At 33.1% G+C, this 17,938-nt stretch overlaps 1 protein-coding gene across 1 annotated transcript in view; it reads left to right on the top strand.

Annotated features, from left to right (window-relative positions):
* NDUFS4 (NADH:ubiquinone oxidoreductase subunit S4) overlaps positions 1-17,938 on the top strand; it is a 127,361-nt gene that overhangs the window by 44,338 nt on the left and 65,085 nt on the right. The window contains exon 2 of the mRNA XM_074204154.1: positions 842-920. Coding sequence (XP_074060255.1) covers positions 842-920 — 79 coding nt within the window. The remainder of the gene's footprint in view (positions 1-841; positions 921-17,938) is intronic.

Below are 17,938 nucleotides of genomic sequence, written 5' to 3'. Positions count from 1 at the left end.
ACTATAAAGTGTATAAATTTTTTAAGGTGTACTTTATATTAGAAGTCTTAGTTTTAAAAACTTTTTTTTGAAGAAGAGTATAAATATATAAGAGCTAGATTATTTTTTTAAATGTTGAAAATTTTCCCTCATTGATAGAAATTGATAATGAGTCATTTAACATTTTACAAGTATATCATTTGTTTAGGGTCAGGAGTTATATTAAATAATTGTTTTTGTTTGAATAATACACATTCTTATGTCAATTTCATTTGTTGGTAAGTTTTATCTTCCTGAATTTTTAACACTTGAATTTTTGAACTAAAGTAAAGTAATTGTGAGATTAAAATAATTGTGAAGATCATACCTAGTTGGATTATCTTTGTTTTTTAATAATGATGAAGTGGTTTTTCAGTTTTACTATCCATTATTAAATTATACAATTGTATTTTACAATATTAAGAATATACTTAAGATTTTTTCCTTCTGATGGTATCATTTAGGGATCAGAGTTCTAGAATAGTTGCTTCAGCTTTGTGTTTTCTGTCTGTTCGTGACAAACTGGCTACTGTATATTCACATAGAGCAGTACAGTCCTTGCCACTGGCAGTCTGTGTGACACAGAGCCTGTAGGCTGACATAAAGTTCAGCCTGTTGTGAACTGTTAAGTGGGAGCCTGCCAAAAACTCAGCAGACAGAACTAATTGGGGAGAAAAAGGATTTTTGTGCCCTCATCTCTCCCTCTTTCATTTTTTTTTTTTACAAGACGGATATTGTTAAAGTAACTTGTTTATGTAAGATTTGTCTGCCTCTATTTTCTCATTGCATGAATCATTTTTTAACTTCAAGTCTTACACTGCAGGTCACTGAGCACTTCCACATGGTGGCTGGCAAAAAACCAAGCTCAAGACACGCAACTCATCACAGTTGATGAAAAATTGGTAAGTTTTTTTTTTTTTTAACAACATACTGTTGTGATTCTGCCTTTAGGTTATTTTTGCACAATAGGTATTCAGGATGGTATTTTGTACTTCTTGAGGAAAGAAGTATAAATTTTAACTTCCAGATTTGTAGTATGCTTTAAACAGAAACATTAGTAAGCCACAGGAAGATGATCTATGATTTAAAACACATAGTCATGTACACAAATATTAAGCAACAAATTTGAAATTATGAAAAGGCTGGATCATAGTGGTTATATTGTGGTCAAGTTGCAATGAGTAATTGATTTTGTTTTTGCTTTATAAATGTACCATTTTTTAATTCCCTAGTTTATACTTCCATTTAATGGAATTGCAATGTATTTGCCAATACTTCAAAAAATCAAATGTATTGTTTTCTTTTTTCTAAAGAAATGAAGTTTAAAGAACCATGAAAAGTTATTGTTACTGTACACATACCTCATTTCTGCATATGCATGAAGGTTAGATTACAACTAGAAACAAATGCACAACATTCTTCTGTTAATCAGTAGCAGATTAGAATTTTGGCAACAATCTCTTATAAAATTTTTCAATGTGTGGTCCGTTACTTTAGATGCAACCTGATATTTATGCTTATATTCTACAATGGCATAATTTTTGTAAAGCTTCCAAGACTTCTGGTGAAAATGTGTCATAGCATAAACCTGCTTTTCATTGTATTTTTGAATTACTATTATAGAATACACGGGAGTGTTTCTTGATTACTCTTCTTCTGTTTGTTCTTCAGCCTTATATTGCTTGCCTTTGGACAGGAAAAGGTACCTAAAATATTTAAAACAGAATGCTTGAAGAATACATTCACATATATAAAGGTTTCTGAAACATAACAAAATGTACTTTTACATTTAACATTTTAATAATGAATACTTAGGATCTTCTTGGTATTGTGTCTTAAGCCTTCTGAAAATTGTAACTTGAGTTCAGTCCTTATATGCTTGATTTTTATTAGTTTAAATTTTTATTAGTTTATTTATTATTATTATTTATTAGATTTTTATTAGTTTATTAGTTTAAATAAATTTTTAAATGATCAATTATAATTATATATATACATTAAAATGTAGAAATTTTAATTTTACATACATTATGATCCTATGTTAATTTATATAAAATAGTGATCATTCGGGAGTCAGATATAGCTTTTGATTTGTTCTTAGAATTACAAATAATTCAAGATTTATGGAGGCAAATGCCAGTTGTGTTTTGGTCTGTAATGTTCTTGTGTCCCAGGTTATGTGGCTTAAATTTGCTGTATTTAGTTTATAAACTTTGGGATGGTACTATTTCTCTCCCTTTCACAAGTATTGTAAATATAAATTATATTAAATTTAACAAATAAAGTTATTGAATATATGTTGTATATAGTATGTTTCTCTTGCTTTCTGAGGCTCAATAAAACATTTAAAATTTTTCATCCTAATTAATAGCATGTTCTGTGGGAGAATTTTTAAAAATATTTTGGAGAAGTCATCATTTCATAGCAGTTTTTATTTCCTGTATACATATCTTAAATAGCTATCATACCTTTCTATTTGCATGAAGCATGACTCTAAATTAATCTTAATTTATTTTTATGTTTCTGTTTGGTTTTTACCTTTATGTCAGTTCAGGTTAATAAATATAAATATTGTAAATTATCAACATTATTTTTCCCAGTTGTGAAGTGATGGCATTCTATTAGGTCAGGAATTTTTTTTTTCCTGCCATATACCCCTTTGGCAATATTGAAGCCCTAAAAAACCTTTCAGGAAAAATGTTTTTGAACTCATAAGATAAAACATGTAGGATCTCAAAGGAAGGCTATTATATTGAAATAATTATTAAATTAAAAAAAACAAAAGCAAGTTCATATGCTTTATGCTAGTAAGAACCCTCAGACTACAAATTCCTTACAAACCTTTCTAATTCTAAATTCTATGGTTACATAAGAAAATTATTTATAGTATCTCAAAAACGGAAAGAATGAGTAAAGAATTCCTACTCTAATATACCTGGCAGGTGATGATTGTCCAACCTCTACTTACAGATTTCCATAATGGATCTCCAAATTAAGCAGTTTTACTTTTTTGGCCAGATGTAGAAACTGAGGCAAACAAGGTCACAGAGCTAGAAAATATCTGAGGGATTTGAACTCAGGAAGATGAGTCTTCCTGATTCCAGGCCTGGTGCTCTATCCACTGTACTACCTAACTGTCCCTGTAGATTTGAGAGTCATCAGCTTAGAGGATGTTAATTGAATTTCTGAGAGCTTATGAAATCATAAAGTAATATTGAGGGAAAAGAGAAGACCCAGGGCAGAACCTTGTTGTATGTCCATGACTAATAGGCCTTACCTGGATGAAATTCCAGGAGAGGAACCTGAGAAGGATGCTCAGATAGGCAAAATGAGAACTCAGAAGTTTTTCAAAAAAAAAAATACAAAGCAGGAAGAGATTGTGGAGAAGAAGAGGATAAGTGACAATATTAGATGCTACACAGAGGTCTGGATGTATAAGAATTGAAGAAAAGTCATTAGATTGATTTGGCAGGAGCAGAATGCAAACTTCATGAAGTTAAGAGAGTGAGAGAAAAGGATTAACACAGAGAAATCAATTGTACATAGCCTTCTGAAGGATCTTAGCACAAAAGGCAGAAGATATGAGGTGATAGGTAGCAGGGATGAATGGATCAAATGAAATTTTTTAATGAGAGTGAGACATACATGACCGTATTTGTAGAGGATGGGGGAGCAACCAGTATACAGTGTACAATTGAATATTAGCATGAAGATGACAGGGCAAACCACTGGAGAAGACAAATTGGGGATCATTTTTATACTGGGTAGGGAGAAGGACCACCTCATTATGTGAGACCAGAGGTAGAAGAGATAGGGTCAGAAGGCATCTAGATGATGTGAGATGAGGATAGGAAAAGAGAGAACCCTTGGCTAATAGCCTTAATTTTTTAGTAAAATATTTAATTAAGCTTCTTTGATGAGAGATGTAGAGGTGGGGAACATGGGAAGTTTAAGGAAGAAAAAAAGATTTTGTAGATTTTTCCATTCTGTAGTGAGTGGAATAGTGAGTTAATTAGAAAGGTGCTGAACTTGTGTAACATACATTTTTAAGGGATCAAGTCATCACAGTTTTGTGATATTATTTCCAATGCCTTCTTGACCAGATCAGAGATAAAAATGACTTTTCTCTTCATCCCTGAAAAGAGAGGATGAGAAGAATGGAGTTTCTCTTTTTCCAGCAGGAGGCAGAAAGCTCGACTCTATGGAATAGCATGTTTTTTGCTTTACCTCAAAGGAAAGAGACTGACTCCAAGATGGAATGGTATTTTTCTTCTTCTTCTAGGAAGCTGGAAACCAGACAGAAAACTTAGCAGGATCAAATGATATTTCTCCTCTTATCTAAAAGGAAGATTAGTGCTTAATAGAATGACATTTTCTCTCCTCAACAAAAGGCAGAGTTCTTTTTCAGGGGAATTTTTTTTTTTTTAGTTACTGTGTATGAGATATTTGATGACAGTTCATTTTCTGGCTTTTTAAAAGCATAAAGAAGTACCTAGCATGCATAAAACATCAATCCTCAGGAAACATACACTTGTATTAATGACTTCTTTGCCAGACTTCTGTTCCCACACTTGAGGTACATAAACAACATTAGTAATTCTTCCCTAAAGTCTTTATGTTATAAAGATTATAAACTTAATGCTTATTTGGGAACATGATTTTAAAATTGTTTTGTAGCCCATACAGCTACATGTAATACTTCTCTTGGGTATTAAAAAATATCATTTAAAGTATTCTTTTTGTGGCTCTTAACTTTTGTTGTAGGAAGCAGTCAGAATATGGAAGTGAAACGGGTGCCAAAGCCTTTGCACTTTATGTTTTGTGTTTTCCGTGCCCCATCTCCTTTCTTCCAGTACCTTTAATGAATATCTAAGTCTAAGGATTTTACTTTTTTTTTCATTCATTTGAATGTTAAGGCATCTATTTATTTGTAGTATTGTTTTTTCAAAAAATTAAGGTTGTTGATAAGTCAGAGAGACAAAGGGTGCATTTATGATTTTCAGCAGTCTTGTCTCATTTTAAAATGTTTCATTATCACATTTGCTTTATATTTTACTTGCTGGTAAAAGATTTTTATTACAAGGAAAATTTTAAAATTCTACCGAAAGACTATTAGAAAGCTACCATTTTGCTTTTAATGAATTAACAATATATCAAGTCATTGATTTAATTTTAACATATTACTTAATTTAAAATTTTTATGTTGCTGATATTCTGGTTAAACACCTATATTATAGGGTATAATGGGTTTCTAGTTGTCAGTATTTTCTAAGTTCCTAATGATAGTAAGCATCACTTATTTAAATTAAAAGACATCTATGGAGTGTAGAAAAGCTAATTTTATACATGCAGTTTTAATACAAAACATTTTATTTAAAACAGTCCAGTGTTTTCTTGGTTTTAGTAATTTATTTTATTTTTTATTTAAAGAGTTGGGGGGGTATTGTTTTACTCTCTATTATGCTGTTCAATATTATTTTAAGCAATGTAACCCTTCTTAAAAATGTTTTTAGGAGGTAGATTTGAAGTGTAATTCCTAGTTGTATTGCTACTAATTGTTGTACTTTGTTTCATAGTTCCTAGATCCTTTTTAATTAAAATAATGTATCTCTTTAGACTTTGCTTCTTGCTGCTACTTGCTTTTTTTTCCCCAAGAAATAATTGCTATTAGGTTAAGCAAGTAACAAATAGTGAGCTCAACTGACTGAGTAATAATAGCTTTTCAGAAGAATGTCTGCAGGCAACAAGTTATCTAACATCAGAAAAGTTTTTTTTTCACTAATAGTTCTAATAAAGAAATGCTTGTCCTATTCCTTAGAAAGCTTTTATAAAAGTTCCTGATTTTAACAGGCTTTCAAAATAATAGTAAAATTGTTTTACTTTTTGTATAAGTATGCTTATGTTGCTTTTGAATATAGCAGATCCTAAAAGTTAATAACCAATTTTTAAAAGTACACAAACTCAAATAATGGGTTTTAAAAGAGGTGACTGGGAAAAGATTATAGACCAAATTTAATGACTTAAATTTGCTTTGACTATTGGATTTTTTTTTAATAAGGGTCAGTTTTCTTTTGGTGTATGGTAGCGCTATCTCTGGTAGATTATTGGAAGGGGGAGTGTCTGCTGCGATTGGGCTTATACAACCTCCTCGCATCTCAAGTGTCTGTTTTGTCTGGACTTTCCTCACGCAGCATTCTTGTGCAAAAATGTCAAGGCTTTAGTCTGGAGCACTGGGTCAAAGGATATGTCTCTTTGAAGGGGAGACAGGAGTTTTTTATGTTTTATTCACTAAGTAGTATTTCATTTTACATCAAAGAATAGCAGCCTTGGAGAGCCTACCATGGTGGCAGTTTAGCAGGCTTTTTTTTCTCTTTAAAAACTTCTACTAAATGTAGAAAAAATTATTCCTGAAGTTTTTCCAGCCTACAAATATATGTATGTTCAGAAATGAGATAGTACAAATGAAAGAACAAATAATATTCATTACAAATTTAAATTTGTGCTGAAAATTTGGACTAAAATGATCGTTTTAAGTCTGGTAGTTTTTTTATAGCATACGTTATCTATTTTTTTAAAAAAAGGTGAGTGAAACCTCACAGCCCTACTTTAATTCGGTCCAATAGAGAGGGACAATTCCTTGGAATAAGAACAATTTAGGGCAAGAGAATTTTGTAACCATGTCTATGATGAGTTAATAAATTTGATTTTTTTAAATGACCCATTTTTATGAATGAATCCTTTAAAAATGTTGCTCAGCCTACATAAAGCAAGATTAACAAATTATTTGAATGGTTTAATTTTTTTTACCATCATTTCTGCTGTTATTTTGAAAATAGAGCATTTATCATTAATGTACACCTTTTAAATATCTATAAAAATAAATTTTGATTTATCATACTTTTTTCTAAATAGCAATTATGAGGAGATTGCTCATTACCATAGTTTCTCAGAAAGTGGTAATAAAAATGTACTCAAATTGCTTCTTACCACACTATATAAAATGAATTATCTACAAACTTTAAAAAATCAAATAAAGAAATGAATATATATGTATGTATAGATGTTCATAAACATTTTTACACATATTTTATAGAGTAACTGCTAAAACTAGCAAAAGAAAATAAGATTTTACATTTAGACCAAAAACCAAGAAACCTTTGGCTCTTGAAATAGAGAATTATTCTCCTGTATTAAAATAAAAAAGGAACAAAAGATCTTTCCCCTAAAGTATTCATCCATCTCCTTTATCAGTGGTACTTAAACAATTAAAGCAGTATTTTCCCCCTTTGTTCTTGCTTGGAATACATGAACAAATGACACTGCTGGAGAACTGAACTGGAATGTTTTATCTGTTGAAAGCTTATAAGTCCTGTGTACCAATTAGCCAAATACAGTGAAGGTTTAAACTGTTAATAGCCACAACGTCTTTAATGTGTAGACCTGTAGTACTCTAACTTTGTATAACAGTTCTTTATTGTCTATCTCTTTTAAGGAAAGTAACTGTGTCATTTTTTATTCTTGTGGTTTACTACCTGCTGTGTATGGAAATTATGTATACATCTTTACACTTGCTTTCAATATTTAAAATTCTTATATATTATTATGTAGGAGTTTTGATTTTCACAAGGTGGAGAACAGATAATTATTTGTATGTTGGGTTTTCATTTTAAGGTATTGGATGTTTTAAGAAGTTGCTACAATAGACCTTTTTGGTAATTAAGAAGGCATTACCACACTTCATTGATTTAAAATACATGTTATAGGCTATGTGTGTGTATTGGTATAGAATTTTAGGGCTTAGACAAAACTATGAAGATTAAGATTATGTAGTTCTTCCCGGGTGTGTGTATGTGTGTGTGTGTGTGTATACACACATATGTAAAACAAATGATAGAAATATGGGCAACAAAAAGGGGGAAGACCAATGTGTTGAGGGAACTTACATGGAGAAGAGAATCCTTTCAGGATAAGAGTGTGGGATAAGGCAGGATCATAGATTTAAATGGAAAGGTACCTAAGAGGAAACAATGTCTAAGTTAGTAAGTGGCTTGTCCAAAGTCATCCAGCTGGTAGTAATAGTTGTGGGTTGAACTTCTTTCTTTTGACTATATAAGAGTCCTTTGATTCTATAACCAATGTTATTTCTAGCCCATACTCAGTCAACAAGTATTAATTATGCTAAGTTCTGGTGTTAAAAAGAAAAAGCAAAAAGTAGCCTATGCATATTTTTACATATAATATATTCATGTGTATTTTTATATATAGAGTATGTATATATATATATATATATATATATATATATATATATATATATATACACACACACAGTATATACACACATGAAACTCAGGAGTTAATAAAAATTCCCACCTAAATTGTAAAAAAGGTCTATTTTTATTATTTTCTTTATTTTCTTTACTTTTAAAATTCCATTTAATTGGTAAAACAGTAGCATTTTGAGCTAATAGTCTTCTGAATAATTAAACTTCTTCATTATAAATCATTTTATATGTTTAAAAAGAAAATATGTGGAGAATTGAGTTCATGTGATTACGGAAGGCTTTTCAGGTCCTTACCAACTTGATTTTGGTTTAACTGATTTGGTTTAACTCCTTCAATATAGGTGCTGACAAGTTTTATATATCTGGACTTCCAAAATCCATCTAAACTAATATTAAATATGACATCTTCAAAGATATTTGGAAAGACATGTATATTAGGGTAGAGAAAAGGAAACAGGATTAAAAGAACATGGCAGGAATAAGAAATAAATAATAACAATTAAAACACATCTTCCACTCTTTTCCTTTTCTTCTTGATCTCATTTTTCTCTCCCCTTCTTCCTTTCTGTAACCCTCCTCTTTCCTTTGCTACTCTCTTCCTTTTGCTTCTCATCATCAAATATCTAGGAAACTTTAGTCAAACTGGTCTGAAGAGAGGAAAGTAAAATAGCAGAAGTTACTATTTGATTCTACCATTGCTATTACTGAATATATTAGTCTATTCTCAGGTATTAGCTATTTGGAACATAGGCTGGTAAGTATGACTAGCAGTGAGATCTTGCATTGATGATTCAGTAAATGAATGTTGAGTCCTGCAAGAAGGACAATGAAATATTGGTCTTGGTGTTAACAGATTTTTATCAGTTCATCAAAAATTTAGGGACTTTTATTCCATTAGACTTGATGAACATTATATAGGTAATAAATTGCCATGATTTGTTCCTACATCCTAGGGTTTCACATCCAGCAAAACTTCCATTATGCTTTGCAACCTCAACTAAGTCTTTAACATATACTTGCTTCCTTTAAGTCCTGGGCTCCAGTTACACCAATTCTTAAAATAAACTAGCTAATTTAACTTAATTTAAGGATCAGAGAGAATGTTGAACACCGTATTTTTAAAAAAATCTTCCTCTTTAGTTACTCACTGTTCTCCATGTTTCTACCATATTTCCTTCTTCAAAAACCATACTTAAGATTCACTTTTAATTAGGTTTAGATCAACTTCTTACCTATTCTGGCTTGAGCTTGATTCAGTTTAGTCCCTGGGTAGTTTAGGTTCAGTATTGGAACAAAATGGAACACTTACAGGTTAATCAACAATTTACAAAAGGAGAATTACCTAACTGTATCAGGAGGAGAATATTCAACAAGAATAAGCATTGAGGATACCTTGAGTTGATTCAGTTAAGTGATATTCCTTTGACTAACTAACTAATCTGCCAACCAACCATCTAAGAGAACTGCGTGAAACTCCTCGTAGCTGTTTTATACTTAAATAACCTGGAAGTAATGCCACCAGTCTGACTTTTTTAGTCACCCAAATGAACCAAGTTTTAAGATTGGACTCAATACCTTTTAAGGAAAAACTAGGTTGATTTGCTTGGCAAAAGGAGGTATTACCATACAACATATTTTAAAGTAAGCTCTATTAACAATGTAAAACATCATTTCATTAAAAAAAAAACTGAAGGAGAAAGGAAGGAGACATTTGCCTTTCAGTTATATGATTTGGGGGGGCAAATACATAATGAAAGAAATGATAGAAAAAAATTACAAAAGTAGAAGATGATTTGATTAAGATAAAAATGCTTTTTAATAATAAATTGGTCTAATTAGATGAGTCTCTTCCCACTTTAGTCCATTTTACTCTCAGCTGCCAAAGTGATCTTCAAATATATATCTGACCCATGTCACTCTCCTAGTCAGGAAACTTCAGTGACTCCTTCACTTCTGAGACTGAAAACCAAACCTTGTTTCCTTTTAAAGCCACTTTTATTCTTTGTTCCTTATTACCTTTCCTCTCTTCTTATACTTTGCTCCCTTCCATGTACTTTAATCAAGCAACACTGACCTTCTTAGTGTTTTTCTTGTAGGGCACACTACTTCCTGATTTTATGCCTTCTTACACAGGCTGTTCCCAAGCCTAGAGTACTTCCTTTTTCCCCTTATTAGAAAATAAACTTCTTAAGGACAAGTAATGTGTGAGTTTGGTTTTTTTTTTAACTTGAACCCTCAAAGTTTAGCACAGTGCCTGGTACAGAATACATCTCTAATAAACTATAATTCAATGACCAACTATCAATTGGTGGGAGAAAAAAACAACACCAAATTTCAGATAAAAGTTGTAGATCTAAGAGAATTGATGTAAATATGTAAAGAGGAATTCCTCAGAATATAAGGGGGTCGAAGAGTAAATATAGCCAGCCTTCAGAGGAAGGCCACAGGCTATCAACAATGACATAAAAGTGTTAGAAATGCAAATTGAAACAACTTTGAGGTTTCATTTCATGCCCAGCAGAATAACCAAGATAATAAAACATATTGGTAGAGCTATGGGAAGACACACCAATTTATTCTTACTACAGTTGTTTTAATTATCTAAGCATTCTGAAAACAATTTGGAACTCTGCTAGAACACTGTAGTCACATTTTCAAATTATTCATATCTTTTAGCTCATTTGTTCCAATACTGAGCACAAATGAAGAGGATATCAGAAATGGAGGAAAGATATATACAAACATACTCATAGTAGTATTTGTTTTGGTAGCAACACCTGAAAGCAAATAGATTTCCATAGATTAGAAAATAACAATTTGTAATATATAAATTGTAATAGATTGTTTCTATGTATTGAAAAATGATGAATGGGAGAAATTTGGAGAAATTTGAGGAATTGTTTGAATTAATGTGGTATGAAATAAGGGCAAGTAGATGGCACAGTGGGAACAGCACTGGTCTTGGAGTTAGGAAAATGGCAGTTGGGATCCAGCCTCAAACACATGAGACTGTGTGACCTTGGACAAGTCACTTAATTCTGATTGCTTCACATCCAGGATCATTTCCAGTCATACTGATTCTTATCTGGTCACTAGATCTAGATGGCTCTGGAGGGGAAATTGAGGCTAGTAACTTAGCACAACACCCCATCACTCAAATCCAGTTCATGTGCTTGTCATGGCATCATCTTAGTGATGTTATGATCTTCGAAAATGAAGGACAAACATCATCATCACCATTGTCGTCAGTATGAAATAAACAGTATTAAGAACAGTTTACATAAAGACTACAATAATATAAAGGAAAACAGAATCAGAATTCAGATCAAGGAATAGACAGCTATTAATGAAACATATCACTTGTCCAGTACCAAAGTGATGATCTGTGGGTATAGGAAGAGACATCTGTAGTTAAGCATAGTCACTGTGCCTGTTGATTTTTCTTATTACTACTTTGCAACAATAGGAAAGGTATTGTAAATATCACCAAGTGTTTGTTTTTAACAAGTTAGCAAAATAGTTTTAGAAGTCTTACCTAGATAAATTCAACTATATATTCTCTTCTCAGCACTCAGATACTTTTAGTTTGTACTGCATTCATCTACATTTGTTTGAACATTACTTTCAAGTATTTCCTAATGGTTTTGAACTAGAGTTTTATCTTTACACTTAAAATGTAAAAATCTTTGAGGAGAGACTATTTTTTTTAAGGTTTTTACAAGGCAATGGGGTTAAGTGGCTTGCCCAAGGCCACACAGCTAGGTAATTATTAAGTGTCTGAGGCCGGATTTGAACTCAGGTACTCCTGACTCCAGGGCCAGTGCTCTGTCCACATCTCGCAACTTAGCTGCCCCGAGAGACTATTTTTTAATATATTTCTTACATCCTTCTTCCAAATACTTTATGATTATAATGTATTCTTTACTCACTACTTTCAGCATTACTGACTTATTGTCATTTTTTGTTTCTAGAATGATGTTTGAGTAAGTTTCAGTAATTAACAGTAAATCATAAATAAATTCAAAATGCAAAACAGCTTTTAGATTTATGTGATCTTTCCATTCCCTTTGCCTTTTATTGTATAGTTATGTGACACCTGGTGATCTCATTAACTTCCATGGATTCAGTTATCTATGCTGATGTTCTCAGACCTATATAGTCCTGCCTTATCTATTTGATGTCTAGTCTTGCATCTTTAGTTGCTTTTTTGAACACCTTGAAATAGATGTTTAGTAGACATCTCAAACTCAACTTGTCCAAAACTGAACTTTCCCCCTCAACCTTGTCTCTTCCTAACTTCCCTACTACTGACATGGGTACTATTATTCTTTTAATCTATATGTATATGTGTATGTATGTGTGTGTGTGTGTATATATATATATATATATATATATATATACCCTTATAATATTAAAAAAAGAGGAATATTTCCATCATGTGATACTGATCCTCTGTGAAAGATTTGTGTATGAACATGAATTAGAATTAGAATTTAACAGAAAGAGAAAATGTGGGGTTGCAGTCTCAGTAGATAGCATGCCTGCCTCAGTGAAGGGAAGACAAGATGCCAGGGTGCCAGGCCTTGTGCTAAATCCTTTATAGATTTTATCTTTTTTTGGTCTTTAGAACAACCCTGTGAGGCATGTGCTGTTGTTATTTCCATTTTACAGTTGAACTGGATTTGAATTCAGGTCTTCCTACCCAAGCCTAATGCTTGATCCACAGTAATACTGAATTGCCTCAATGAAACTACTGATCCATCAAAGTGTTAATAATAATAATAATAATAATAATAATAATAATAATAACTCATATTTCTTTTTCCCTTTAAGATTTATTAAATACCCTTCCCTTGAAGAATGCAGTATGAGGTAGATAAGGCAGGTATCCTGTTCCATTAATAAGTAAGACAATTGTAGTTTGAGGGCCTGTGGTCACATGGCAAGTTGTCTGTTAAGTATCAGACTAAGAAACAAAGCCAGGGTTTTCAAACTCTGAATTCAGCTATCTTTCCACTATGTCAATTCTCAATTCAGTATAGTTTTTGTCCTACATTCCTCTGAAGAACGTTTTCTGAAGTCCACATTTGTTTTAATATCATTTTGTTTAAAAAACAAAACAAAAGGGGTGGCTAGGTGGTACAGTGGATAGAGTACCGACCCTGGAGTCAGGAGGACCTGAGTTCAGATCCGGCCTCAGACACTTTAATAATTACCTAGCTGTATAACCTTGGGCAAATCACTTAACCCTATTACCTTGCAAAAAACACACACACAAAAAAATTAAAACTGAACAAAACACCTAGGTAGTTTTAGCAATTTTCCTTGGGTCCTTTTGACTCCAGGACCAGTGTTCTATCCACTGTGCCACCTAGCTGCCCTACTGCTTAGATTTCTTCACTTCTTTACTCAGAAACCTTTAGTGGTTGAATAAAGTACAGTTAAGAACAATAGTTCAGTAGTAGTTGAATAAAGTACAAACTCTTTAACCTAGCATACAAGGCCTGCTACATTCTGACTTCAGCTTATCTCTCAAGTCTTATCACATAACTCCTTTTATCATACCATAGACCGACCCCCTTTACCTATTTACTATCATCTACTTTTATCTTGCCCTTTCCCATCTCCTTGCTTTTGTTCATGTTTTCCCCATTCTTTTAATGGATTCCATTACTTCCCCCATTTCTCCCTGTTGAATTCTACCAGCAGAATTTAAAGAAGTTGAGCTTCCAGTCCCAACTCATGTACTACCTCATACATGAAATCTTTTTGGATCTCTCAAGATAAAAGTAATACTTCCTCTTAAAATTTACTTTGCACTTTAGCTCTCCCCTTATCCTGCCCATTTAGAGTATTAGTTCTATGAAAAAGACTGTCCTATTTTATCTTTATATCTTCAATACCTACCATAGTACTTTGTATACAGTTAGACATTTCATAAATTCTATTTAATTGAATTGAAAGGGCTTACACTCTATTCACAATTAATTTTCAGGCAATTAACATAAAATAAAATATTCTTAACAGTAAAATTAAACATGCATTCTTCTTTAAATCAGAAACTACTTTTAGATTTTACAGATTTTTAGAGTTTTAATTATGATCATTAATCATTAAATGCACAATAAATTTGTGGAAACCTCCAGTAGATTAAATAGTCTATAGTATACTATGCCAAGAATATAGTTGTAATTTGAATCTAAGGAAATTATAGGACATATTCTATGTTCTTCAAGATTACAATCAAATCATTCTTCATCCATAAAGTCTTATGAACTTACTATGACCTTTTCATTTCTAAAATCAGAACATGTATATATTTTTGTAACATTTACTGAATTCTTATATGACTTTAGAATTTAACCTATTGTTTTAACTCATAACTTTTCATTGTTAATTTTTTATTTTAACTTTTTTCAGATCTTTTTATTTTTCCACTTAGATTGAAGAATTATATAATTATTCAATTGAAAGGAACCTGAAACGATTAGTCCAATTGGATGAATTCCCTCTCTTACTTTTTTTTTCTTTTTTTTATATTTTTGCAAGGCAAATAGAGTTAAGTGGTTTGCCCAAGGCCACACAGCTAGGTAATTATTAAGTGTCTGAGACCGGATTTGAACCCAGGTACTCCTGACTCCAGGGCCAGTGCTTTATCTACTGCGCCACCTAGCCCCCCCCTTACTTTCACAAGAAATGATAATCCATTTCCTACTTAAAAACTCAAAGATGTCCATTGATTGAGTTAATTCATTGACTCTTGTGGCAGAGATAGCTCTTATTCTTAGGAAGTTTTTCTTTTCCTTTTCTACTTAAAAAAATCTTCCTCTCTTTAACTTCTATCCTTTTATCTTTTATTCTGTCCTTTAAAGAAATGCAGATAAGTCTGATCTTCTATATGAAGTTCTTCAAATAAAAGGTTTAGTCCTGATTTCTAATATCTTCACCATTTGCAACTTAAAGAATAAAGTGAAATGTTAGAATGTCACTGATGTTGAGCATGCATAAATGATAGCTGGTGGTGCCCTCCAGTGAATAAGAATACCATGTGAGGAATCACTTACTCTATTTGAAACCTTGAGGAGTTTGGCTAAACAAGAGATAAATGGGTTTTTTGACTACTTTTGCTCAAAAAAATAATAATTTTCTTCAACTATTGTTCATTTGATATTGCTTCCAGTCTTTCTACCTTCTAGCTATATTCCAGTGTGTTTTCTTCCTAAAATATGGCATCCAGAACTGCACAGTGTATTTTATGATATAGAATGCAGTGCTATTACAATCTGAACACTGAAATGATACTTCTGTTCATGCAGCCTAGGACCCCACTAGCTTATTTAAATACAGTAGTATGTCATTAACTTGGAACTCAAAAAACCCTTATGAGATCCCAGTGTACATTTGCAACTCTCATAATATTTAATGTTATGGATTCAAGGACAGGGCCATAAAATAGATTGCTAATTTCCTCTATGGCACTTAACATAAGTGGTTTTTTTTAAAGAGTTGATTCTTAATTAAGTATTTATTGATTAAACTCAATATTATCTGTTTGGACCCACCAGAGTTATTTATATTTCAGGAATAACTTACATATTTTTCCTTTGAGGAAGCTTATTTGTATTTTCTTTCACGAATAAAATTATTTTTGGGGAAGAGCCAAGATTGGAGTAAAGCAAGAGCCTTGCCTGAGTTCTTCCAAATTCCCTTCCAAACAATGTAAAACATGCCTCCAAAAAATTCTTTTTTTAAAAATTTAATATTTATTCTCATTTTGTACAAATAATGTTTTTTATACATTAATAAAATATTCTTATTTAAGAGTAAATGAAATAACCCCCCATAAATATAGACTTGCTTGAGCGATAAAGTAAAGGGGAGAGAAAAAAAATTAAAATTAAAAAAAATAATAGTAATAATTGTACATATGGCCAGGTGGCGCAATGGACGGAGCACCAGCCCTGGAGCCATGAGCACCTGAGCCCACATCTGGCCCCGTACACCCAACAATCACCCAGCCATGTGACATGCAAGCCACCCAAACTCCACTGCCCTGCAAAAAACCAAAAAAAAGGAAAAAAAGACCCAAAATAAAAAAAAAGTAATAATAGTAGGGGTGGCTGGGTGGCGGACAGAACATTGGCCCTTGAGCCAGGAGCACCCAGGTCCAAATCCGGCCTCAGACTCCCAACAATCATCCTGCTATGCAGCCCCAGGCAGGCCACCCAGCCCCATTTGCCCTGTACCCCCCCCCCAAATAATAACAATAAAAAATATGCTTGAGTCTGTATTCCAACACCACCAACTCTGTCATGGGTGGATCACATTCTTTATGATAAGTCCATGATAAAAGTTACTTCCATATTTTCCCACCGTTGCCATTGTTGATCGCAACTCCCACCTTTCGTATTTCTCCACTACCATGTACTATATTTTCTTTCTCCTTTCACTCTGACTCTGCTGTAGGGTTGCTGAGTGATGCAGCAGACAGATCCCCAGCTCTGGGGCCAAGAGGCCCTGAGCCCCCATACCACCTCTTAGGCCCAGCATCCACCTGGTCCTATGGTCCCGGACAGGCCTTCCAATCCCAGCCCCTTGCAAGAAGTAAAAAAAGAAAATGTGTTATATCTGACCACTATCCCCCCATGGTCCATGCTCTCCTCCATCACTCACATCCTCCCCTTCCCCCTGTCCCCTGCCTCTCCTTCTTACTCTAGATGCCTATACCCCATTGAGTATATATGCTGTTTCCTCTCCTAGCCACCTCTGATGAGAGCAAAGATTCCCTCATTCCCCCCTTGCCTTCCCCCCCTTCCATATCATTGCAATAGCTCATTGTAATAAAGAAAAATCTTATTATATGAAATATTTTTTTTTTAGGTTTTTGTAAGTAAATGGGATTAAGTGGCTTGCCCAAGGCCACACAGCTAGGTAATTATTACGTGTCTGAGACCAGATTTGAACCCAGGTACTCCTGACTCCAGGGCCGGTGCTTTATCCACTACACTACCTAGCTGCCCCTATATGAAATATCTTGGCCTATTCCCCCTCTCCTTTTTCTTTCTCCCATTACATTTCCCTGTTTTCTATTGACTCCATTTTTACACCATATTTTATCTTCAAATTCAGCTTTCTCCTGTGCTTCAACTATAAAAGCTCCCTCTACCTGCTCTATTAACTGAGAAGGTTCATATAAGTATTATTAGTGCCATTTTTCAATACAGGAATACATGCAGTTCATCCTCATTAAGTCCCTCATATTTTCCCCTTCTCCTCTACTCTCTATGCTTCACCTGAGTCCTGTATTTGAAGATCAAACCTTCCAATGCAGTTGCTGCTAAGTCCTGTGTGATCCTGACTGCAGCTCCATGATATTTGAACTGTGTCCTTCTGGCTGCTTGTAATATTTTCTCTTTGACTTGGGAGTTCTGGAATTTGGCTATAATATTCCTAGGGGTTGGTTTTTGGGGATCTCTTTCTCGGAGGGGGGTCGGTGGATTCTCTCCATTTCTATTTTGCCCTCTGCTTCTAGAATATCAGGGCAATTTTCCTGTAGTAATTCTTTGAAAATGATGTCAAGGCTCTTTTCCTGATCATGGCTTTCAGTTATTCCAATAATTTTTAAATTATCTTTCCTA

The sequence above is a fragment of the Macrotis lagotis genome, chromosome X (assembly GCF_037893015.1).
Source record: "Macrotis lagotis isolate mMagLag1 chromosome X, bilby.v1.9.chrom.fasta, whole genome shotgun sequence".
Classification (NCBI taxonomy): domain Eukaryota; kingdom Metazoa; phylum Chordata; class Mammalia; order Peramelemorphia; family Peramelidae; genus Macrotis; species Macrotis lagotis.
The sequence above is the reverse complement of the archived record's forward strand: the minus strand, read 5'-3'. Positions and strand labels throughout refer to the sequence as shown.